The sequence below is a fragment of the Gymnogyps californianus genome, chromosome 28 (genome assembly GCF_018139145.2).
Source record: "Gymnogyps californianus isolate 813 chromosome 28, ASM1813914v2, whole genome shotgun sequence".
Taxonomy (NCBI): Eukaryota; Metazoa; Chordata; class Aves; order Accipitriformes; family Cathartidae; genus Gymnogyps; species Gymnogyps californianus.
Window position 1 is genome coordinate 1,113,138 of NC_059498.1, and position 25,863 is coordinate 1,139,000.

Below are 25,863 nucleotides of genomic sequence, written 5' to 3' on the forward strand. Positions count from 1 at the left end.
TGCAGTCTTGAATGAGGTTGTGGTTGGACGGAGAAAACCTCAACTCGAGGTCTGCATGGTTTTTGGAAAAGTGTCACCTGTGCCTTGCTGGGAAGGTCCTTGTCAGCCACACGAACGGCTTCCTTGCTATGGGGAGATGAGAGCATTTGTGAAATGGCTTTTGTTGCCGTGAGTGTCGGTGGGGACAGGTACGCCTTTGGAGCTGGAACAAAGCTAAGTGTGAAGCCTTGTGAGTACTGTCAATGCTACTTTTTAGCCGTGCAGGGCAATGCAGAAATGTCCAAGGCAACAATGTCAGGGTGTAAATTTTGGGAAGCCTCCCTGTGAGCACACACAACCCTGTGCCCTCTCTCTGGGAATGGAAAAGCTGCGAGCTGCTGTGGGAGGAGGCGGGGCAGGGCAGAAGGTTTGTCTTTGGGAAGGGGAGAAAGCTCTTTACAAAGGCATTTAAGTGCTGTGAGGTTGAGAGAAATGCATACATGTCTCAACAGACGTGTCCTGAGCAGCACTGGCCGCTGCTGAAGGGGCTCAAAGGCAGCGCTGCAACCCTTGTGGGCAAGGGCACTGTTGGAGGAAGAGCAGCTGTGTGTTAGCCTGGTGTGTGGGGAAGGATGCTGTCGTAGCTCAGGAATTAGTGATTTCCCTTGTCTTTCACCGTTTTTTCCATACTCTGCCGGGAAAGACAGGCGTCAGCCTCTTCTGCAGGTGACGGTGTTCCTTTCTGCTAGCTGCGGGGTTGTTGTAAAGCTGGCCGTGGCTGTGGCAATTTGCAGGGACAGGTCTTGGCAAGCTCACCTTTGGGCACGGAAGCAGACTTTCTGTGAGACCCAGTAAGTAGCTTTGTGTTAACTGGCTTGTTGCCTGACATCTCGGGGAAGAAGAAGGACCTGGTGGGAGCCCCATGTGGGATGAGAGATGGGCAGTGCATGGGGCAAGGGCTCTTTAACTCTCTCTCCTTAGAGGTCATTGCCTGCCCACACGAAGGCTTCCAGGCAGCTGGGTCTTCATGGTCACGCAGCGTTTCCTGACAGGGTGTATCAAGCTGCAAGAGGAGCATCGGTTAAGCTTCAGTGCTCAGGGTGGGACTGGGGGGGTGTTGAGGAAAGGGAAGTGAATTTCAGTGTACCCCAAAGGAGCACTTTGTGTGTTCCCAGGTAGTCACTGGGAAGCCACCAGCACCACCATTTCACTGGGAAGCCACCAGTGCCACCATTCCTGAGGTCACCCTCTCTCTTCACAGCTCCCCCCCACTGTTTGTGGGGGTTGTAAAGCCCTCAAGCCGTAGGCTGCTGGGTGAACTACGGGCAGGGTGACACAAAACTCACCTTTGGGAAAGGCACAAGACGCTCTGAAAATCCCCGTCAGTGGGGGTGACTCTTTTCTCATCGGTCCACCCGGGTACGTGGCTGGACTTCCCACTTCACGCATTTCATGATTGTTTCTACCCGGAGAGGTCAGAGGAATGTGACTAGAAAGACATCCCGACCTGGAGTCAGAGGCGGGTGACAAGGGGGACATCTCTTTTCCCCCTTCATCTCTATGGGAGATCTTGTACTGTCCTCTGGTGTAAAAGTTGTGTGCAGTTTTTGTTAGTGGATGCATCACTGTGCGATGTCAGCATCCACCTGGGAAGTTGCCTTTGGGAGCGGGACACAACTGACGGTGAAGCCTGGTAGGTAGAAACCCAGCCTGAGGGAGTAAGGATAGGGAAAAAAAGAGCGGAGCTGTGTTAGAAACTGGTCTGCACAGGGATGATGTTTGTGCATGTGTGTGCGTCCGTGCGTCCGTGTGTGTGTGTGTATAAGATACAGCAGCCAGAACCAAGCAAGGCTTTTTGAAGGTGTGTGCAGGAGGGTCCAGGGGAAGATCTCTGCTCTTAGGGCCGATTTTTTAGGGCGGAGAGAGGTGTTGTGATCATAAACCTGCATCTCGTCTCTACGTGGGACAAGGATGCACTCGGGGTTCATCTCTGTCAGCGCTGAAAGGGACGACCAGCTGCGCCTGTTGTAAAAGAAATGCCCAGCCAGCAACACACAGCTTTGGAAGGAATAAGCTAGTGCAGGGGAGTCGTGACTTGCAGGGTTTTTGTTGTGAAGGCCAACACTGTGTGACTAATTAGGGCAGCCAAGTCATCTTTGGAGGTGGAACTCAGCTAAGGATAAATCCCAGTAAGTTTTAAAGCCTCTTCCTGCTCCACTTGGTGGAACAGTTTTGTGGTCATGAACTAGCGGAACTGAAGCGGAGGGAGACTGGTTCAATCTGTGGGGCTTTTTGCTCTGCTTTCTCTGGTAGCAGCAGAGATCTTGATTCAACAAGGCCGTGAATTTACTCCTTCTGCTTCCTCCTGCCAGCTCCTGCTCTCTGCCTTTCACATAAGCAGACCGGGGTCCTGAACTCTCTTGTTCAGGGACGAACATTTTGCACCATGGCCATGCGAAACCTGTGAAAATCGGGGTGGGCTGCTGATGGCTCTGTCTAGCACAGCCCTGGCTGGTTGTCCTTTGCTCTGCTGAAGAAAGGCCGAATTAGTAACGCTCTTCTTTGCACCAGAATCCTAGCTGTCGTGCCTCCTGTAGATGAGATTCCCAAGACATTACTGTTGGTAGCGCTTAAACTCGTGTTGCATTACTCCAGTGGCAAGAGCTGAAAGTGCACAGGCTGTAACTGTTGCAGCTGAAGTGGGTGATTGCTTTCCTGCCATTCGTACAGCAGAGCCAGACTTTCTGCCGCTCTAAATTTAGGCAGCGCCATTGATTCAACCGCAAGCACATGGGCTCTAGCTGAAGCAACCCGAAGTGTAGTTCAAGTCCAGGCTGGCAGATTCCTCTTGTCCGGAAAAGTCGCTAGCTCAGGGGACACAAACGGGACTTCCTTGGTGCTCGCAAGAGCTCAGGTTGTTTGGGTGACCAGGGGGGAACAGGTGTCCACATGTGACCCGCTGCTCCATCGGACACCCGTCAGACCCGCACACGGTGCAAACCCAGGTGTTCCTTGTTGTCTTCCAGATCCCTCCCTGCTAAGGCTGCAGTTATTCCTGGCTTCAAATGTCTGGTCTTGATGGGAAGGAGCGGATCTCCTGGAGATTAGTTGTAGCGCAACTGGCGTGAGAGCTGATGGTTTTTGCTAGGGTGTGAAGGACTGTGTGAACACAGGGAACTACAAACTGACACTGGGGACAGGGACACACCTGGCTGTGAAGCCCCGTGAGTACACCTGGTGCCCAGCTGGGGGTATTTCTTGTTATCCCAATCCTCTCTTTCCAAGCGCCTGAGCACGCACTTACCTTTATCTGATCGGACCAGGCTTGTTCCCGGCCCAGTGCGCGGCGGGCTTTCCGGCATCTCTCTTCTTGAGATGGTGGCTCTTCAGCTGTGGGGTTACGTGCCGCCTGCTTTCCTCCAGGACCGGCTTTGGCTCAGGGCAGAAGCAGCAGTCCTCACAAAAGGGGTTTGTACCCGTAGGTCCAATGCTGATCGTGCCAGGTTGGTCCAAAATGACCCTTACTGCTCTCAGTTTGCCTGGGACGGACAAAGCGGCCACACGCCTGCTCCCAAATCTCCCAGCTGCCCCACGGGGAGGCTGTCCTGTGCCAATGCATCCCAGCGGGGTTTGTGTTGCAGTGGGAAGCACAGTCACCCTTCTGCTGCCCCTCCTAGCCTTGACACGGCTGGGCAAAGGTTAGGGGAGAGGTGCTGCTTCTGAAGCGGCTTGCTGGGCTTTTTGTTATGGAAGGAAATGCTGTGTGATTATGACTCCGGCTATGGCAAGCTGGCCTTTGGCTCAGGGACCAGGCTGTCCGTCCAGCCCAGTGAGTGTGCAGCTTTCCTCTGTGTCCTTTGTCCAAAGTCCTTGAATGTCCACCGTAGTGCCCTGTTAGACGTACTTGTTGCATCTGGGTCGCGTTACAGATGGGAACGAGAACATAGGCGCTCTTTCATTGAGTGCAGAGAATGTAAGCCATCAGGGGAGTCTCTGAGAGAGCGCACATGCAAAAAACCTCCCACTTGGAAGAACAACTTTACCTGAAACACAGTTTCAGGAACAGATTTCCCCATGTTCTGGGTAGCAGCACTGTCTTTGAGCCTGTCGCGTCAGAGAGATTTGCCATAGCTTTTTGTACAAGGTCGTTTGCAGGGCTAACAGGGACCTGCTTGTAATTAAATGTGTCAGAACGTGTATGGTGCAGAGAAAGTCACTTTTGCAAAGGGAACTGCGCCTTCAGTTGCAGCCTGTAAGGAGCCAATTGCACTGGAAACTGGAATTGCTTCATTCTTCTCTTCTTCCTTATTGTTTAGTGGTGAAAAGCTTGGGAACTGAAGAGTGAAATCCAGGCGTTCCTTGTCTTCTTCCAGATACCTCCATGTCAAGGCTCCAGTTATTCCTGTCTGTAAACAGCTGCTTGTATGGCATTGAGCTGTGCACAATTTGATGGTCGCTGACCAGTCGCCTCACAGCAGCCTTTGAAACCCACAGACACCCAAGCCTGATGAGCTTCCATGGGGTCTGTGCACATACGCAGGCTTTTCAGATGCACGGTCCCCCCGCTTCTGGGCAAGCGATACCGTGGGTGGGAGTTGTCACTCACGGGTTTTAAAAATTAGGGAAGGCAAAGGGCAACGCTTGTCTGAAAAGTGCAAGTGAGCTGGGGAGTAGGTCTGCCCTCGTTCCAGGTAATGACACGGGACTCGAGCCTGCTGCGTCAGGGAGCTTTGCTGTGGCCTGCAGGCAGGTGCTTTCTCTTCGAGATCATGTGCAGGGCTGACAGAGACGTTTTTGTAAGGAAATGTGTCAAAGTGTGAATGTTGCAGGCAAAGTCACTTTTGGAAAGGGAACGGTGCTTTCAGTGATACCAGGTAAGCAGTAACTTGTCCTGGCAACTGGAATTGCTGCATTTTTGTCTTGCTCTTAGCTGTTTTGAGGGGAATAATTTTGGGAACTGAACTGTGCAGTTTTCCAAGTGTCCCTTGGACTTGCTCTTCCCGCATGTCCCGTTGCCTTGTGCTCCTGTGAGGTCTGTTACTTCAAGCGTCAAAGCTTCTTTACATGCCTGTTGCCGTTCCTCCCTTCACCCTGAGCATAGATGGATGTGTGTGTCATAGAGCACTGGCACTCCAGAGAACTTTGGAGACCTGGTCCCATCCGTACTGAAGTTGTTCCAATGGTCTTTTGGCTCTCTGATGTCACCGCATCCCAGCAGGGTTTGCGTTGCAGTGGGAAGCAGTGTGTGAGCAATGGTGCTTACCACAAAGGCACCTTTGGGAGTGGGACAGGCTCCTTGTGATGCCCAGTAAGCGCTTGCTGCCCGAGGCAGGAGCGCCTGATCCTTTTAAGCTCTCTGAGCTCCAGGGAACATGCACCATCAGGCTGGTTTTGTCTCACCTTGGCAGAGTTTTCCTACTCTAACAGCAACGCAAGGGACAGCCTGGAGGCACTGTGGGGACAGGAGGAGGAGGAGGTTTGGGGGTGCCCCTTAGTTCTGAGCCCAGCCCTGGCCTCACCCCACACAGGCAGGCTGTCAACCTCCGCTCCTGCCCTGGGGTCCTTCTGCCTCGTGTCACCCTTCTGCTGCCCCTCCTAGCCTTGGCATGGCTGGGCAAAAGCTTGGGGAGAGGTGCCGCCTCTGAAGCAGCTTGCTGGGCTTTTTGTTATGGAAGGAAATGCTGTGTGATTATAGTACCAGCTATGACAAGCCAACGTTTGGCTCAGGGACCAGACTGTCCGTCCAGCCCAGTGAGTATGCAGCTTGCCTGTGTGTCCTTTGTCAAAAGTCCTTGGGTGTCCACTGGAGTGCCTTGTAGATGTGCTCATTGTATCTAGGTCACCTTTCATAGGGGAAGGAGAACATAGGCACTATTTAAGTTAATTCAGACGATGAAGAGGAATCTCTGAGACGGTGAACTTGCATGAAATTCCCACTCCTGTGGCCCAGGGCAGAAGCAGCAGTCCTCACAAACAGGGTTTGTACTCGTAGGTCCAACCGTGCTCACAGACAGATTGCAGGGGTCTTCAATTCACGATGTAGCTGACTCTAAGTGAAGGTCAGCAATGTCTAGTGGAGGTGGGGTTAGGGAGTTTGGGGTTTGCAAAGCTGGTGGTTGGGAAGGTTTTTGTTGAGAGTGGAAATGCAGTGTGAGCACGAGAGATGGTGCATATAAACCTGTCTTCGGCTCTGGAACAAGACTCGCTGTTAGGCCATGTAAGCCCAACACTGCTCCTATGCTTTCTGTTTTCTTTGAGGCCTTCCTTGGGGGGGGTTAAGAGCAGGAATGCGGCTGCGTGTTTGGTCATTTATGTGTGAACATATCTAGCAATGGACTTTGCTTTAAGGGAACGTGCTCGCTTGGTCCAAAACAGCCCTTCTTGCTCTCAGTTTGGCTGGCACGGACAAAGGGGCCACATGCCTGCTCCCAAATGTCCCGCGGGGAGGCTGTCCTATGCCACTGCATCCCAGTGGGTTTTCTGTTACAGTGGGAAGCACAGTCACCCTTCTGCTGTCCCTCCTAGCCTTGGCATGGCTGGGCAAAAGCTTGGGGAGAGATGCCGCCTCTGAAGTGGCTTGCTGGGCTTTTTGTTATGGAAGGAAACGCTGTGTGATTATGGTACCATCAAGCTGACGTTTGGCTCAGGGACCAGACTGTCCGTCCAGCCCAGTGAGTGTGCAGCTTTCCTGTGTCTCATTTTTCAAAAGTCCTTGACTGTCCACCGTAGTGCCCTGCAGATGTACCCTTTGAGTCTGTGTCACCTTTCATAGGGGAAGGAGAACAGAGGTGCTATTTCAAGGTGCTCTTGTGTTCAAAAGTGTTTCCGGGTGGAGGATTTCTGCTATTTAGAGAAATGGACTACGGACATGGTACTCCAGGATGCTGATATGCCATCAGCGAGCAAGAATAGAAGCGTGGTTTAGGACAGATGGACAGATTGACCCGGATAGCGCCTGTGTATAGCACTGGAAGGCCGTGGGGGATAGGTAAATGGGGTTCGGTTCTGTTCCTTACCTTAAGACTTTCAGGGAACTTGGGTAAGGCTCAGATCATGCTTCGTGCAAATGTTTCCTGATAGTCATGTGAAATAGCTCTAGGGAGGTAGATTGTTTTTCTGAGCATACCCAGAGAGAGACAAGCTGCGGGTCATTAGGATACTTGCTTTCAGCCTGGATAAGGTGAAAGGACAGTGAAAGAAGGAACCTAATGTGGCTGAGCAGACAGCCAGAAGGGGAAGGACCCTCCAAAAAGCCAAGCAAGTGAAATTGCCCTCCACTGACCCGCTCTGCAGAAATGCAGCAGGTTTTCACTTCAGTGTGAGCATCCCGCTTGCCCAGGGTGTAAGTGAAGAGGCTGCCAGTACAGCCCCACTGGTGGAGGTGTTGCCAGCTGGGAGCTAACCCTCTGGGTTTCTGTAAAGTGCTCTGCTGTTGTGACAACAGCCTCACGTTCACCTTTGGCTCAGGGACTAAAGTCACCATCTGGCCAAGTAAGTGGGTTAATGCCTGAGTGTTGCAATCTTGCCTGACAATTATGTCCTAAGGCTGTGCTGTGACTTGGCAAGAAAAGGAATTGGCTATTTGAAATGCAAAGTTACAGAGTTCAATTATTGTAATTGTTCTTGTATTAGGAAAAAATTCAGTTGTAGATGGAAATCTGGACTGATAGGAAGGTGGACTTCATCAGTTACTCTGACCTTAGACCATGTTCATGTTATTGTTCCTATCCCTTTTTGCCATTCCAGCACAACAAGGCTTTGGGATTCACGTCTGGAAACGTCTTTGCAGGACCTGTTGCGCCAGGCCTAACTGTAAAGTCAATAGACTGATTTTTCTTCTAATGAGGATCTTAAGCAGCTCCTTACTAAGGGTCCATTTACATCGTTCAACAAGTACAGTACTGAATATCCATAACCACCCCTATACATGCTCTTAGCCAGCAACATGAGGTTTTTTGAAGTTTAGCATTCATCGGATCAGAAAGTCACAGAGGTTGGAAGGGACATTTGGAGATCATCTAGTCCAAACTCCTTGATCAAAGCAGTGTCAACTGAAACAAGTTGCACAGGACTTTGTCCAGTTGGATTTTGAACACCTCCAAGGATATCCCTTCCAAACTAAGTGATTCTGTGACTCTGTGGGCTAAGGTAAATTCTCCTGGCTTTGCTGCAAAAGCCTTTAAAAAATGCCCACATTATCAATCATATCTAAGGTGAGGGGAAAAAAATAAAATTCTGTGCAGTCTTTTTTCTGAGCTGTCTGATGCATACCTGAAACCTTAAATGGGGGGCAAGCAAGGTTGGAATTTGTGAAAAACAATCTCTATGAACACATTTTTTTTCTGAGCAGAGAAACAGTGATCACTGGCTCCAGATTCACACTTGAGAGGAGGCAAGGCTGTTTTTTAAATTAAGAAAGATGCTAAGCAGGGTGTGCATGCATGTTTTGGTTACCTTCTGGATTTAGAATTGTCCATAGGAGAAGCTGAGCAATTGGGAAGATTTGCTGTTGTGACAGTTAATGTGTCATTGAAAGACAGAAATACAGTTGTCTTCTCCACTTATCTTGGTAGTTGGACTGTTACCTTTGTACTACAAGTCAGTGCCTGATTGTGCTAGAACTGGCTAAATACTACCTGAGCTCTTGATCCGGTGGGGAATGCTGCATCACAGGCAAAATGACAACCAAACAATGAAGAATAATAAAGTACTTAATGATGAAAGTTCTGTGTAAAAGAAGACTTCACTCAGCTGGTGCTTGTGAAAATTGACCTGGTATGAGGAGATTAGTGGATTTTTCCCCCGTATTTTTCTTCAGAATACCAGTGTTAGTAGCCATTTGCATTTACTTAGGAAAACCAGGGACAAAGTCATCTTTGTCTTGGAGATTGAGAAGGAAAAGAATGTTTTGGCTTGGAAAGCAAAACTTCTTTTTTTTTTTTTTTTTTTTTTAATAAGCTCTGCATCATGATGCAAATGATGAGTCAGTAAATAAGTTCGGCTTTGGCAAAGGAACAAAATGGTCAGTAAAACCCCAGTAAGTATTCAGGCCATTGCATGGGAAAATGATGAAGGCGGGGTCTGAGGAACTGGGATTATTCCATTATTTACTGAAAGAAACTTCCTTGTAATGGGTTGTTTTGAAATGCATCTGAATACTACTTGGATATTCAGTGACCTTGTAGAAACATATTTTCTTGGCTTTCTACCTGGGATTCAGTGTGGCTCAGCCCTTGTTAACAGCAAGATAATAATCATGCTATAATGAAAGCACTGAATGCTCTTCAGCAACCAAATATCAGACAATGAGGAAGGAAAGGAGGATTAGTGGGAAGAGCCTCAGGCTGGGAAACCATCTGCAATGACTAATTGTAGGCACCATATTTGGGACATAATAACACAAGTTACATAAACTGTTCCCTGCTAACTAAGGAGTAGGTTCTTCCCGTCTCTGATACCTGAGGTGACTGTAATCAAATCTAGTCATTCCCATGCATTTGAACATGGAAAAAGGTATTTGGCAGAGAGAGCTAGAGGAGGTCTGTGGAAAACTGTATGGGTATTTATAGCTTCTCTCAGAGGCATATCCATGATTGAATGTATCCAAGCCCTCCAACATCCACTGAGGTGGCTGAATGAATGTGACAGACCATTTTGTAACGGCCTGTCACACAGTGCTAGTTCTGGAGGATGGGGAAAACTCACACTGGGGAGTGGAACCAAACTTCTTGTTGCCTCAGGTGAGCTGTCTTTTCTCTGAGTCAAAGTGGACTCAATATGGAGGATTCTGTACTCTAGCTTCAAAAATAACAGTGCAGTGGCTCTGTGGACCAATTTGGGATGGTTTTAGTATTCCCTGGAAAGAAGTGGTAGACTTTATGTTTCACCAATGTGCGCCAGAAAAGAGTCCATCCTGGGGAAAGGAAGCAAGTGAAAAGTGAAAACAAGTAAGTGAAATACAAGAACAGAGATGTGAAAAAAAATCTAATGGTCTTTAGGGAGTGGTGCAGGTTTGGATTTGTCAAGGCTGGAGGTGGAAAGGGAATTGCCTTGTGGCTCTTCCTTGTGGTATTAATGAGACTGTAGTGCAGGGAGGAAGAAGAATAAGCAATGGACATGGAAGTAAGATGTAATGCATTGCAAGTGTGTGCATGGGAAATCATGGGACTTCCTTGAGGAAAGTTATTCAGGTGGATTGGGGTGGATAGGGGTGTACAAAGGTTTTTGCTATGGCAAACACCACAGTGTCTATGAATACCTACCTACTTAGGTTTGGACATGGAACCAGGCTCGTGGTAAAACCAAGTAAGATTTCTGAGATTTGGGACATTGAGTTGTTCAGTGGAAAAATTCAATCCACCCAAACCCAAGGTTAATGTTTACTAAGAGTAGCGAAATGCAGTTCAGAAGCAGGCAGTTGCCAAAAACTAGTAACAGTGATCTCTTGGTTACTATAGTATCTGCTGGATCTTGTAGAACAGGAGAGAAGGTCCACAGAGCAACAGTGTAAATTACAAAAGCTGTGTGGCTTTCCTCTGAGAGAAGATGTAAAAACTGGCAACTTCAGTAGGTGCATGCAACTTATTGTCCCAGTGTGAGTAGTTTCACACTTGCAACATTGTCTAAGCAAGCTTTGTGTCGTGGTTTTCCTTCGAGAAGTTTTAATAAACTCATGTTTGGAGTAGGAACTAACCTTCTTATTTCTCCAGGTATGTGAACTTTGCAAGTTAGGTAAATGCCTAACTATAGATTAGGTACACTCAGGTTTGAAAAATATTCCCAGAAAACTCTGTAGTCTGTATCTTCCCTTCATCTGGAATAATGAATATGAAATAATTAATTATGAATAAGAAAATTATTCCCTAACTATAAACAAGGGGGGATTTCCTGATAGCTGCTTGGATTTGGAGATATACAATGCAACAACACTGAAGCAAATAAAAAAAATTAATTCTTTCCTCCTCTGAAAATTGTGAGTATATACTTACACTTAAGAAACTTTCCCGAGCATTTGAGTCAGAAACCTCAAGTAAAATTTTTCACTACTTCAGTAATTAAATCCCAAGTAAATTTTCAGCCAGAACTGTAGACTCTTCAGAAGATTTTTGACTTTCAAAAAAGGAAAAATAGTTAAGAAAAGTAAAAGGCTCTTAGAAGACAGCCAAACCAATTTTTTTCCCACTGGAAGAAAGTGAAAGGAATTATAAATACTTCACCTGTGGCTTAGATGTTATGTCTGCTTTCTCAGAAATTAAATCCCATTTTCCCTATAGGATGGAGAGCAAACTGAACTGCGGTCTAGGTTTTACAGGAAGAATGGGAGAGAAGTGTCACTGGTGCTTGGATTTTGTTTGCTCATTAACTAATGAATTAACTATGATATCATTCTCCATTTAATTTACAAGCTCTTCAGGGACAAGGGTCTTTTATGGGTCAACTTAAAAGAAGGACTCTGGGCTTGACAGTAACCAGCGAGTGAGGTTTTGATGCAATGTGCCCTGATCTCCGTTTTTGTGTGACTGCATTTTTCCAGTTACATATGGCTTGGTTTACAGAGCTTCCGCATGTTAAACCAGTTTTGATCATGCAAAACTATCTAGTTCTGCAAACTAAGAGGATGCATTTGGACACACTTGGCTAAATTACCCAAGTTTGGCTCCAACTGGTTTCTCTTTGTGGTTTGGTTGTGGGGGGTTTTGGGTGTTGTTGTTGTTGTTGTTTTTGTTGGTTTTGTTTTTACATTTACTAGCTCAGATGCAAACTTCTGTGAATGCATGGCCTGAATTCAATTTCTGGTATTTCATGTTTCTGCATTAGTCTTTTCAGCCCTTCTCACAATAATCGTACTATTCAGGTTCTTCTGCTATCTAGGGCAACTCAGGTTCTTTGTGGCTCTGGATAATGGGAAATTGACTATATATTGCACTTACAGAGTGCTTGCTTGTGTGTGTGTAGCTGTATAAACATCACTGCTGAACCTGAGCTGCTGTGGAACACCTAGTTCTGGAGCGGATGGAAGGGAGATTTCTGTTGTGTGCTGAACCACTGTGCAGACGTCAGGGTGTGATACAAGCTCACGTTTGGTAGTGGCACCCCCCCCCCCCCCCCCCCCCCCCCCCCCCCCCCCCCCCCCCCCCCCCCCCCCCGAGTGGAATCCAGCAAGTATTAATGAATACAACATGAAGTGCAGCCTGCAAAGGACGGTGGACATTGCAAGAGAACAGAGCACAAAGATAACACAGACTGGTGAGACTCAAAAGCAGCAGTCAGAAAGCTTCTAAACACTGTCTGGAAAGTTGTATATGCACACGCTGATTGACAGATGCTGCTATTGTGTGGAGACAGAGGAAAGAATAAACAGATGACTGACTGGGTGGTGGACAACAGCTAGACTAGTGAGTGTCAGGAATTATTAAGCAGGCAGAGGAATGTGGCTGAAGGAAGTGTTTATTTCACTAGATGTGCTGAGGATGTGGCCAATAACGTTGGTTACATTATTCCAATAAGATTCTTGCATTGCCATGTTCTCAAGTCTTAATCCAGCACACGTGCATACCAGTGCACCATTTTGCAAAGCATAGTGTCACAGTGTAATACTGTGAGTTACGGCAAACTTACATTTGGAGCTGGAACCAAACTCATGGTTTCTCCAGGTATGTGAGAATTCTCAGATGTGAGTCCTCTTGGAAGTACTTCTTTCACTTTGACAGTTATTTTGCCTATTTCATCACTCCACAGTATATTAGGAGTAGGACTATAAATTTTCAACTGGTATAAGAGCAAGGATTTCCATGGCTGCATATACATTTTCCCACCCTATTCCTGATGATGAACTAGCCATACCAGAAGTTTTACGTATGGAGGATTTTTCTTGGAAAGTCAACAGGAAGTGGGCTCCTAAATCAAAAATCCTCATGTAGACAAGAAGCAAAGAGAAATGGTGAAGGCCAGCATGGGCCAGCAAAATGCAGAGTGGTGAGACTAGTCTCATAAAGCTGTAGCAGGTAAGAAGGACTTTTCCAGTGTGTGGATGCTAATACTTTAAGATAACAAGACTCCTAATTGTATGTGGATGCAAAATATAAGCGCATATTGGGTTTTGTTTTGGAGATCCTTGATAAAACGGTAATGATAGGAGATGGATTCCTGTCATATTGTGAAACATTACATAAATACTGGAAGCTCAGGAAGCAAGCTTATTCTTGAGAATTATACCAAGTTTGTAATCACAGCCAACTGGTGTTGAATACTGTGAAATTACCTTGGCCTTCAACACTCATGTGAAGCTTGGAGCACATTAGAAGTGAAGCTCTAAAACTGTTGGAGAACAGTGTGACAAGTCTTAAAAGCTAGAGGTGGAATAGATACCCAGGCAGAGGGGAAAGAGGTCAAGAAGCAAAGTTCATTACTGAATGACTTTTGTGGAAAGATGGAAAGGTGACCTTGACCACAAAACAATTTTCTCTGAACAAAAAAGCATGAAAAAATTTGTGCTTTGACAGCTGCTGCCACAAGCATCTGAAAAAAAATCCCCCCAAACCCCCACACCTCTTCTCTTCTCTGAAACTCTTTGGAAAAGGGAAAGAAACTAAGGCAGATCCTGAGACACCAATATTTTTTTGTAAATGTATCAGTTTTTCCAAATTTCTTAAGAATACTTTTAGGAGCATTTAATATCTAAATGCTTTGGGTTTACTCTTGAAAAGTAATGTTTCCATTTCTTAAAACGGTAGTGGTTGTTAAGATAATTTCAAAATAATTTTATTCTGAAAGTTAAAAACCACAGCAATATAAGGAAACTATTCATTCTGAAAATCTCTGGGGAAATTCCTCATATTTCAAATGACCCTCCTGACCCTGTTCAAAAACATCTGAGAAAAATAAGAATCTCACGTTTATATGGAGCTATCAGCAAGCTAAAGGAGCTATAGATCAAGGCTCTGCCTGAGTTCATTTACATGTCCCCAGATTTACCATTATGCTCATGTCTGTATGCAACTGCTCCAGATCTCACTGTGGTCACACTGTGGAACCTAACAGCTTCCCAAATACATACTGAAACCTCAGTGTTTAATGGCAGAATAAGCAATGGTCTCCCTGCCACAAAGAAATTGCATACCAAAAAGTGTTCTTTCTACTTAAAAGCTAGATGGCAAATTTGCTCTGGAATCACTCTTGACTAATTCAGATGGCAAATCCAAGAGAATGGGATGATGGAGTTTGTACTACACCAGCCATCACTAGGTGAGCTGTGAAGTAACAGTAAAGAAACTAATTTTTGAGAGAGGAATCTGACTGGCAGACTAAATAAACAAGGAATGAGATGAAGAATAGAACTTGTGATGCAGGTGGCTTTCTGGAAGCAATGGGATAAATATGATGGAGGGGAATATTAAAGAACAGGTGTTTGGGAGTTTGAAAGATGCAAAACACCACATGAAAAGAAAGTCATTCGGAAGAAAAGTCCTAGATAGATGGATCTGTCTAATCATAGAGATAAATAGGATTTCTTTTGGTGGAGTATTCCATTGTTGAAGGCTCCATTCAATACCACTCTGGATATTGTAGAGGCCTGTGCTATTGTGTGATTATGCAAGCAGTTACAAACTCACATTTGGAACTGGGACGAGACTTCTGGTTTCGCCAGGTACATTAATCTTGATTTTTTGCCTAATTTGCGAGATTGTTGTGGGTACACACCAAGATCTGGGAAACGGCAGCTGTCAAAGGCATAGTAGCCTGAGGTCTCACATTAACCAGTGGAATTTATTCCACGGCAGGCTGTCCAAGCAGTCTTCCTCAAGGCAGCTGCAGGCAGGCATGTGCTTTCAGTGCTCTTCCATCAATTGCATTCCTGTGATAAGCTAAGACAAAGCCTGTTTTTGCTCTTCTGTCAAGTAAGTCATGTGGATTTGTTCTTTTCTAAGGGTAAATCCATACCACTTCCACTGGCCTCAAGCAAAGTCATGGATGATATGTCAGATGAAAATGCACTGAAATACAAGAATGGCTATAACATTTATATTGCTGGACATGAGCCGGCAATGTGCACGCACAGCCCAGAATAAAAAGAAGTGTGGCCAGCAGGTTGAGGGAGGTGATTCTGCCCCTCTACTCCACTCTGCTGAGACCCTACCTGGAGTACTGCATCCAGCTCTGGGGTCCTCAGTACAAGAAAGACATCGACCTGTTGGATTGGGTCCAGAGGAGGGCCACGAAGATGATCAGAGGGATGGAACACCTTTCCTATGAGGAAAGGCTGAGAGAGTTGGAGTTGTTTAGCCTGGAGAAGAGAAGGCTCTGGGGAGACCTTATTGTGCCTTTCAATACTTAAAAGGGGCTTATAAGAAAGATGGGGACAGACTTTTTAGTAGGGCCTGTTGCGATAGGACAAGGGGTAATGGTTTTAAACTAAAAGAGAATAGATTCAGACTAGATATAAGGAAGACATTTTTTACACTGAGGGTGATGAAACACTGGAACAGGTTGCCCAGAGAGGTGGTAGATGCCCCATCCCTGGAAACTTTCAAGGTCAGGTTGGACGGGGTTCTGAGCAACCTGATCTAGTTGAAGAGGTCCCTACTCATTACAGGCAGGTTGGACTAGATGACCTTTAAAGATCCCTTCCAACCCAAACCGTTCTATGATTCTATGATTCTATGATTTAGAAAATAGCCACTTATGGTGATTATCATCATTTTAGCTGGTCTTTGCTTGTAGCAGAATCCCACCAAGAAACAGTATACTTATAACATTTTTAATAATAGTGTTGGAATGGGAATGGGACTGCCTCTTAGCTGGTTTTTCTGATGTACAGATACTGTATTATCCACAAATATTGCAAGTGGATTCTGTTTGCGACTGGGACTTGAATCCAAATTTGCCAAGCTGTCACAGCTACAAGGCCATACTTAATGCTTACTCCTGCTACTGCGTATCTAAGTAAGTGAGAGTATATGAATCCCGAAGTAATAGAGTTAGAAGGCTCAGATTGCCTTTGCAACTGCCTGTGAAGCTCTAAGATCTAGACAGGGTCACAATATGCCACTGAAACCTGCAAGGAGATGACTGTAACCAAGGTCAAAGGGGTTCTTGCAAAGGTTTCCTGGGTCGTGTGAATTATGGGGGTGGAGAAGGATACAAGCTGATATTAGGAAAAGGAACCTTGCTGGTGATCAAGCCAGGTGGGTAGTAAATGGTGAAACATTCAGGAGAAAACTTGGACTGAAAGGCAGCAGCCTTAACTACATGACACAGTGAACAGGAATTTTAGGTGATGTTACAGATGGAAAAACAGATTGTTGCTAGTATTGCCCCGAAAGGTGTAATAGACAATTGTAACCAGTGAATGAATGAACATTTTTTTATTTGATTTCCCTGTTTCTGATCCTGATAATTTTCTAGTAACTTTCTTTGGTACTTTGATGGTGACTTAAATCAATGTGTTTCGTCATTGCTCCCTTGAGTTATTCCCTGCTCTGGAATGTCTGTTGACCTGGTTGTCAGTATGCGTTGGGAAAACCTGTCTACATTTTTGTAGAGGTTGACACCAATGTGCCAATCAGGGATATGTGAAACTCACATTTGGAACTGGGACCCAACTTCTTGTTACCCCAAGTAAGTTTGAGCTTTCTGTTCCATATTAACACCAGGATATCATTTTGGTGTGAAATAGACATCTGCATCTGAGGCAATTCCACACGTGTAAGATCAAAAGTTCTTTTGACTATTTGATATCAACATAAAAATGATCTTCCACCTGTTTTTAGACAGGGATTTTAGGTTGATTCTTTTGAATGTATTTTCTTCTTACTCATTAAACAAATGTGATTTTTTTGGCTGGCGCTACATGAATAGTTAATCTCTAATTCAGAAAGTTTCTTTTTTTTGAGTTGAAATTATTTGAATTGAGAATTGGACCAGATGACCTTTAAAGGTCCCTTCCAACCCAAACCATTCTATGATTCTATGAATTTTTTTCTGGAAACTAAATCTCTGGTGTATAAAATTGAAAACTTGTTCTGGCAATTAAAACCCACTCTGACTGTGGAAGAAAAAGCATGCAAAAATATTTTGTGAAAATGACAGAGGTTCTCAGGAGGTTCATGAGCAGCCACTTCAAGTCTTTTTGTTTCTAGACAACTGTTACACAGATGGGTTAAGCCATCTCATTCATCTGTGAGCTTTAAAGAGTGGATTAGATAAGCAGAATTGCTCCTTCTGCCCCCCAAAATCTTTCACTAACATTGTTGAAAGGAGCAGCAGAGATCATAGTAAATCTCTCCCGCAGTTTAGGTGATTCATGAATAAATCTATACATGAACACAAATAGGGTATTGCTTCCCAATATGAAATTTAAGAAACTTCATCTCAACTTTTCCTTAATGTGAACATATGCTATAAGCCCAGGATTTATCCTGTTTTGGTACTAGAGAACTATTTAGTCCATTGAACACTTGATTTCTCCTCACATACTGGGTATCTTCCTCTGTTAATTCAGCTTTAGTTTTGCTTCAGCTAGAAACCTTCCCCTTTAAAGGTTTGCGAGAAAGATTGGTAGTCTGACTTCCCCAAGTATAATTACAGAGGCAATGACAAAAACATGTTGGGATGGAGACCAGAATTATGCCAGAACCCTGTAAGTGAAGCAGCATATTCACATTTGCAAATACTGAATCTCTGCACAGAGTCTTTGTACTTTGGATGGCTTGGCTGATGCTGGACCCAGATCTGGCTTCTTTTGTCTGAGTGCCTCCAGACACGAGCATTGGAAGTCTAGAGAAGGGTTCAGGTACAGCAATCTAGTCTTGCTGTAGACATCCTAGCATCCATGCAGGGCTGGTAGATTTCACAAAGGAGCTCTGGCAGACCTTTTGGAACCTCCATTGGAGGACAGCCAGCAAACATAACTAAAGTGCTTGTTAAGTCACTAGAGTTGCTCCTCTGGGGTCAAGATTAGCCTGTATGAGTGTGTGAGGGGGTATATATTTCCTCTGAGTTGGGCAATAGCTCTAGGTTGACTCTAGCTGTGGAATATCATGTCTCAGGCTGAGGAATGGTAAGAGGATCAAAGACCTCTATCAACACCAATTCCAGTCTGACCAGAGATTCAGAGAGTTTGCTTTGGAGGGAATGGAGAATGAGATAAACCTCTGTATAATACAGGCTGTGTGTTAAACCAGTTCAAGATTTCTACTGCAACTTGTTTGGAAAAAAAGGCATAGGTCTCAGTCTGATATTGGAACAGGCTTCTACTGCTCTCTCCCTGAAATCAGCCTCTGGAGTTGGCTTTCTCTGTAGACTGGTCAGGAAGAGCATTCCAACAGCTCCTCTTCTTCCACCTGGAAGATATCCTTCAGTAAATATTAAATTAGGCAGGGTGGACAGCTCAGAGTATCATGATTTACTTCTCAAGCTTTCCTGCAGATACAGGTCATAAATATCAATACAGCATCTCCAACACATCGCCAACTCATTAAGACAGAATAACAGGAAACATAGGTCACAGTGCTGTGGTTATAATAGCTGATATTTACCAAGACTGCTATCTGCAACCTTTCATAACAGCGTGCAAATATGCAAAGGAACTGATCGGAAAAAGACTCTAGTACCAGAACAAAGCCAGCAGCCACTCTGAGCAAGAATGAGAAATTAGTATTTTGCAAAAAAGGTGCTGCAGAAGCTGCCTGCAAAAAGAGACCTTATTTTTTTATCTGTTCAAGATAAAAGCATTGCACAGACTGAAAGGGAGAAAAACACCCTAATTTGGAGAGAGGTGGTCATGTAGCTGTTCAGAAAGCATAGTACTCATTATGAGAGAGAAGCAGAACAGCTTGATCAATTCCTCCTCTTTTTCGTATCCATGTACTCCATGACAATGAAGTACTCTGGTTCATCTGTATTGTATACAGGGATCTACCATCAAGCTTTTTATCTGCTCCTGTCTTCCTCTCCCTAACAAACCATCACTGAAATCTATTTCCCAAACAATAACTGGGAGTATGGGAGGTGGAGAGCGGAGGTGAGGGAGTCAGAACATACATTAGACCGTATTCTGTGTAGTTGGGAAAGAGACAGTCTCATCAGGTTTTTCAAAGCCAGGGCAAAGCTGGGATAGATGAACTGCAATTCAGGAGATGGGCCAGAGAACGAATCATTAAGCTTTGTGGATTTGTTTTTTCTGAAATCATACTAATAAAGAAGTATGGCTATTTCTCTAAGGTGCTGACAACTGGCAATTGAACAGATGAAAAGCATTTATCTCAGTGATAGAACTAGGGTCTGCACTTGCATAAGATTTTGAGACAGTTTCTAAAAGCCAAGATTTAGTCCAAACTTCTCCCATGGGGAGAAATTAAAACTTCTTCATCTGGGAGCTAAGCTGTCTTTAGTATTTCTACAATATTTATCAGTGTGGTGTGTGAACAGGGACAAAGCAAATATTAATCTAAACTCTCAACCCTACATGATAACACTTTGTCAGTTTATAAATGTGAACTGAAGCTCCAGTTCAAACCTGTGATTGTGAAGTCCAATGGAAAATGCAGCCAGAAGGTGGCTGAGAGCCCCAAATCTGCATCTTGGCTACAGTATGTCTTTAATGATATTTCATCTGTTCATCATTATAGTACTGCAATGCCCATAACATTTTACTATTATGCATGAACAAAGATTTAGGAAAGCACCTTCTCAAAGAATCAGACTTCAAGAGCTGGACAAGGTGAAATGTATGCTTAGAGCACAAGTTTACAAAGCTAAATGTGCAAAAAGAATTTAACCACAGGTACTGTTTTGATATGTGTGGAAAATCCTAGTCTAACTGACGTGCTAGCAGAATTTGAAGCAAGAAAACAGAAATAAACCCCAGGTGTCTTATATCTGCAGCCTTTAGTTCCCCAAACCCCTCTTCTGCAGGGTAAAATTTAGTAAAAAAATTTTGCATTGCTCTGTCAGGTGGTAGAACATAATGAAACATTTGTTTGTTTCATCTTTCTTTCCCTAAATGCAACCATGTGTTCCTACTTTGCAGTGACTTTCCTAGCTTTCTCCTATAGGAACACAATTAGCTAGACTGGTGGTAAATGTGGACACCCTTAAGACTTGGTAGTTTATCCACTGTCCCTCAGGTGGAGGAAGTGGGATTTTGAATGTCAGTGGTGGATTTGACTACACATTTGCAGAAAAGGCAGAATGCCCCTGGGCTGCTCAGTTCTCTCCAGACACATTACATCTCGTAGCAGTGAAGCAAGAAGAGAGTGCTCTCTCTGCCTGTTATACACATTCCTGAACGCATTCAGGCCAAGATCCAAAAGGAAGCCCAGGCTGCAGAGTAGAGTTGAATGAGCTGTTATAGAGAGGAAGGACTAGGTTAGATATGGACATCTAGGGTGTGGATGCCCACATGAGTATCGTTTGAGATGCACTAGGGATCCTGCCTGACCACTCTCTGTGTCTCCCACACAAGATAAGTCAACATAAGTCTCATGTAGCTCCTGCATCATCTGCTGTGGATGCCTTGGTTCTCTAATGGTGTCCTAGCACAAGATCCCTATGATCAGGCAACTTCCCACTGGAATCATGGAAAAATCTCCATACCTAAGTGTCTGTATGTTAAGACTGAAGGAACTATGACTGTGCACTCTCATCTAATGTCTCTTCTCCGTTTTCAGATGTTACTCCATCTCCTTCAGTCTACAGGCTGATCTCTAAAGATGATGAGGATTTGGAAATGTGCCTTATCACAGACTACTCCCCTGAAAAGCTTACTCTTAACTCGGCTGATAAGCAGACAGATGCTGTTGTGGAGGTGGCAACATCTGAGAACAAACAGGAAGCGAGCTACCTGTCAACCTACTGGGCCAAGAAAGATGAAATGCAGTGTGGTGCAAATCATGAGGGCTTTGGAGAACTGGAGGGCGAGGATCCTGAAAGTGGTAATGGCATTGTTGGATGTGTGTACAGGGCTAGAGGTACTCTGGTCTCTGTGCTATTAGTATGAGCAGGACTTGTTCACATCTCCCAACCCTGCAAGCAATGCTGAATTATGTTCCCACACTCCAGAGGAATGTTGCCTTGTTGCCTCTTGTTTTCTTTTGCCTTCCTCCTTGGTGGAAACAAGATTAAGGGTCAGTAGACTGGTACAGTCACAGCAGAGAGATCTTAAAATCACACTGTGGGGGATATAAAGCTTGAAATTCCTTTGTCTGATGGGACACTAAAATTTGATTAGATCATACTTTATGCTTGCCCTGAAAACAGCAGAAATGAGTGTTTATGGGAGGGTTTACTGGCCAGAAACTCTAATCTAGCCCTTCTAAGTAGAGATATCTTTATGAACTTCTGAGGAAGTACTGTTATTAAACACTGTTATTAGTACTGTTATAAGAAGTTTCTGTTACTAATTAAATTTATTGTTACTATCCGCAGGTGCCAGTACTGTCTGTGTTACAGGGATGTCTCTACACTTCAGGACAGGTATGTAACACAGCATTTTAGGAGTAAATCTTGGCCTGATTAAAGGAAATGTCTTCCCAAGTTTTTGCTAATGTTTCCTGTTTGCAGAATTCCTGTTGGAGCAAAAAGCCCAGACTGGAAATTTCCAAAAGGGCCCCACAGGCTTTAAAGATCAAGGCTGGAAGTCATTGGGTTAATGTAGTCTTCCAGTTCTGAGCTGGTAATTTTATGTGACCAGTGTAGCCAGTGCCTACATGCTCTTGCTAAGACTAGTCAAACAACTACTCCCCATCACATAATGATTTAAGGTACTGATATGAGTCAGCCTTACTGGATGTCTGTCTGCATTTCAGATTTCAAAAGAGTTGTTTTTATTTTTGGGTACACAAACACCTAATGAATCAAAAGATAAGCAGGTGGTTTCTGCAGTGTGTGCTCAGAAGCAGGGTTGCACTAAAGACACGGTGCATCTGAGCAAGCTTTGCTTCAGCTCATGGCTGTGGGAGTATACTAGCCAGTGCTGCAGCCCAAGCAATTGCTGTTCCTGCTAGTTCAAAGGAGCTGAGCCTGTCTCTGCACTTGCCCTGTTTGCAGAATAGCTGTACTTTTGCAAACATGCAGCCTTGCTGAAAAGAAACCAGTTAGCCAAATGTTTCCAAAACACCACTTCAGAAAAATACTCATTAGTAAGCTTGGCTGATTCGACCAGCCATTTCAGAGCGAAGTTTTCAAAGATAAACATAAAATGGCTTTTTGATGACAGCTCCCTGCTTCCCCAATACAGATCAATGTATTTTCAAATGAAAATGGCTTTGTAACTTAAGATTAATAGAAAATTCAAATAGACTTTGTGTTCTTTGAATAAAATTTAACTTGTTTTCCCCCTGCCCATCTTAAAAAAATTTAGGGAGAGGAAGGAGGGACACCTTCAGCATCCTGAGTTCATAATACACTATATTTAAAAACAGCTAGATGTTTGGCAGACTTGCATATTGGATACTTAAGTGGTTATTGAATGAAAACCCAGCCCTTGAAGCACCAACTGGAAGAAATTAAAGTCTCTCAGTGAGGCAGTCCTGCTCACTGTCTTGTTAGCTATCCTACTAGCTGATTCAATCACACAAAGTGGAACAGCTTCATTAAGAAGTGCTTTTAAGTCTGTCTAGAAGCAAGGATGTCTCAGTGCTCTTGTGACTTTCATTCTCTGTTACTTTTACAGATGAAAACCTGAACTTGCTGTCTTTGTCACAGCTGGGCCTGAAAATAATTTTAATGAAAGGAATAATTTTTAATGTGCTAATGACGACGCTTATGTGGAAAAAAAAGTGAGTATGCATGGGGGGTGGTAAGGCCTCTGACAGAAAACATCTGGATCAGTTCATTAGCTATGAATGTTCCTTCTCTCTGTAATAACTGTTTACGCAGTCTATCCATACACCTTTTGTCTACCAACAGTAAAATCCCTTCATTCTTTTGGCCATATCATTGTTTTCGCCCACCTCTCAAGTCTATTTACTTTTCCTTATCCATGTGCAAATTTAACTTTTTTCTTCTTTCTAGACATCTCTCCCTTCTATTTCTACATCCATCCCTTCCCTTGTCTGCATTCATCCATCAGATTCATCTCCTGACCAGTCTCCAGATGGGAAAGTTTGATGCTTATTGACTTTAAGACCTCAGACCTAATATATTAGTTTTGGCCCAGTGTCTCTTCCTCCTCTTTCTATTGCCTAGACACTTCAGGTCTACAATTGCGTAGCTGCAACTGTATCCCAAATAATGATTTAACATACCTTTATTTTTGTTACAGGAATGAAAGTAACCAAATGGTGCAGTCCTGAAGTACCAAAAAAATCTGCTGAGGAATCTTTACTAGAGCATCGTGTGCAAGAGGGAACACAGGCATTCCTGTTGCAAGGGATATCACTTGCTGTTTCTGTATATCACGCCAGCCATTATAGTCTAAATTGCTTTATTTGCAATGTTATAAAGCTATTCAAAAATAAGCTTAAATTTTTCAGCATTCTGCTCCCCTAGATGCCTGATTCATTTAGCATGACAATGCCTCTTTTTGCATGAAGCATAATTTGCTATAACTATAAATCGCCAAACATCACTATTACTTGCATTAAAATGACACACAAATTCTGCTTGGGGCAGTGTTGTTTGTTGAACACTGCAAGCTAAATACCACTTGAATGTGAATTTTTCATATTCTGGTAGCTTTCAGGTATGCAAGTCTTTTAGAGTGCACCCCCACAGACGCCACTTCAGTTGCAAATGAAACACTCTGAAAAGCAAAGGGAGTCTTATTCAGGGTGCTATGCACCATGTTCTGCTATCTTTTGCTAGATCAGAGCAAGGTATCTTTTTTTTTTCCCCTAAAAGATATGCTGCTAGGTCTCCCTGAAGTCCTGAATTCAGTGAAATTCTCACTTCATTATCACAGAACAAAAGAATGGTTTTTAGTATTTTTTAAAGTTTATCTGGCCTTAACATTTTCTGAGTTTAAACCAGCTTAAGATTTGGCTTTGTATTTAGTAAAAATACAAACTACTTCTGTTCTTTTTGTTTAGTTCTAACAACGCTAAATTTCCCTATTTCTTTTTATAATCACTGCATAAAACTATACTGAAATATTTACCTGTCCATGTGGGTACTCCTTGGAAACAGTGCATGCATGTGAAATTCGCATGCTGCTAATTCTTGAATTGTACTGGCAACCATACTGATGTCTTGGCATTTCTTTAGGCCTCTGGCTGCTATTAAACAATTCTTCTCAAAAATAAGAAACTTGTTTGTATCTGTAGTTTGAGGAACTTGTTTTACCCTTCAGATGAGCTTTAGGAATGAGCCTGGCCTTTGGGGTGAAGGAGGGAAGGGGCGTCCAAACTCTCCTCTCCAGCCTGCCTTGGCCACCAGGCACTGTTTGCAATAACTGGCTGGATCCACCACAGGGGGGGAATAGCTACAAAGTCCCTTTCCAGGCCATCCTTGCTGTGTCTGGGTGAGAACAGCACGGCTGGCTCAGAGGGAGAACGGGGGAGAGCACCTCTCCTCCAAGAGTAGACTCTGTGCTGTGTGAAGACAATGGTAAAATACAGCTTGCCCACAGTGAGAGGACTAGTAAGCGGTCCAGGTTCTTGAAGGCAGATGTCTACTGCTATGGGGAACACAGGAGCCTGAAGTGTCCTGTCTCTAAATGACCCCCACTCCCAAGCGTCACTGGAGAACAAGGTACCTGCTTTGCATTAATGACACCAACTGACTGGCCTGTGTCTCCAGGTTCAGCCTGTCACTGGCAAGACTGGAAAGGAAATTTTCTCCTTTTGTGACATCGATTTCTCCATCTTCTTCTGAAGCACCAGAGATTCCTCTGGAGGGAGAAATGAGAAGGGTCCTCTGAAAGAAACACACCCTCCCTGCAAAGCTTGAACCTTGCTTGTACCTCACACCACTGCCCAAATGGAGTGGCAGGGAGAGACTCTCCAGACTGGTGCGGGTGATTCCCCCTCACGGGATTTTTCTCACGCTGATGGATTCACAGCCATTGCAAGGAACTCTGGTTTTGGAAAGGCTCATGCTTGAAATGTTTTCAGCCAAAAGCCCTGGTGCTTCATGTGGGAGAGGGTCCCCGTGTGAAGACCGTGCCAGCATCCCTCCCACAGGATCTGACTCCACAGTGCTGAGCAGCAACACAACAAAGTCTCCCTGGCCTCTTGCCGTGGTGCTGCCACCTGGCCATTTAGCGGGTGGCCTGTCACAGCGTGACAGAGAGTTACTGACCCCTCCTGCCAAGGAACAACTTCAAACTTTCCGGGTCTATTACCCTGATTATTTTATAGTACAGATGTTCAGGGATTCATTCTCTTGTCTCTCCCTTGACACAACAGTCACTCTCATTTCTCTCCAGCTATAGAAAGCCCACAGCTCTTTAAATGCTAGATTCCAGGCAGCTCTTGAAGCTTACATTTCACTCATGATGAGGTCTGCCATGTCACAGGGGAACAGCTTGATGAAGCTGCCTAAACCATATTTGAATTACAAAGCAAGTCATTGCATTTCATAGATTTCCAACTGATTAACCTCATTCCAGAAACATTCAGGGACGTGGAAGAAAAGTTTCCATGCTCATTTACCCTTAGCATCACTTCTTAAAATTAATATCCATCTTAAATTTTTTGTGTTGCACTTCAAACCCACTCCTAGCTCTATGGTCAAGGAGGAAGGACAGTGTGCTGCCTCTGTTTCCACATCTCAGTCTTTTCTCTTCCAGGTTAAATGACCCCAGTGATAAGATTTGCCGAGTCGGGGGATGAGTGTCCAGATAAAGTCATATGATTTTACTGAAGTGACTCTTAGCATGTGATCTGCAAAACACTGAATTTGTAGGTCTAGTTCAAAGACACTTTCAGATATTAGGCTTTCAAT

General features: G+C 44.4%; 1 protein-coding gene across 1 annotated transcript in view; it reads left to right on the forward strand.

Moving 5' to 3' along the window:
• The window catches only part of LOC127026700 (M1-specific T cell receptor alpha chain-like), a 186,347-nt gene extending 162,158 nt beyond the window's left edge, over positions 1-24,189 (forward strand). Inside the window, exons 5-8 of the mRNA XM_050912020.1 lie at positions 20,649-20,912; positions 21,406-21,453; positions 22,652-22,757; positions 23,243-24,189. Coding sequence (XP_050767977.1) covers positions 20,649-20,912; positions 21,406-21,453; positions 22,652-22,757; positions 23,243-23,273 — 449 coding nt within the window. The 3' untranslated portion in view covers positions 23,274-24,189. The remainder of the gene's footprint in view (positions 1-20,648; positions 20,913-21,405; positions 21,454-22,651; positions 22,758-23,242) is intronic.
• The last annotated feature ends 1,674 nt before the right edge of the window (positions 24,190-25,863 follow it).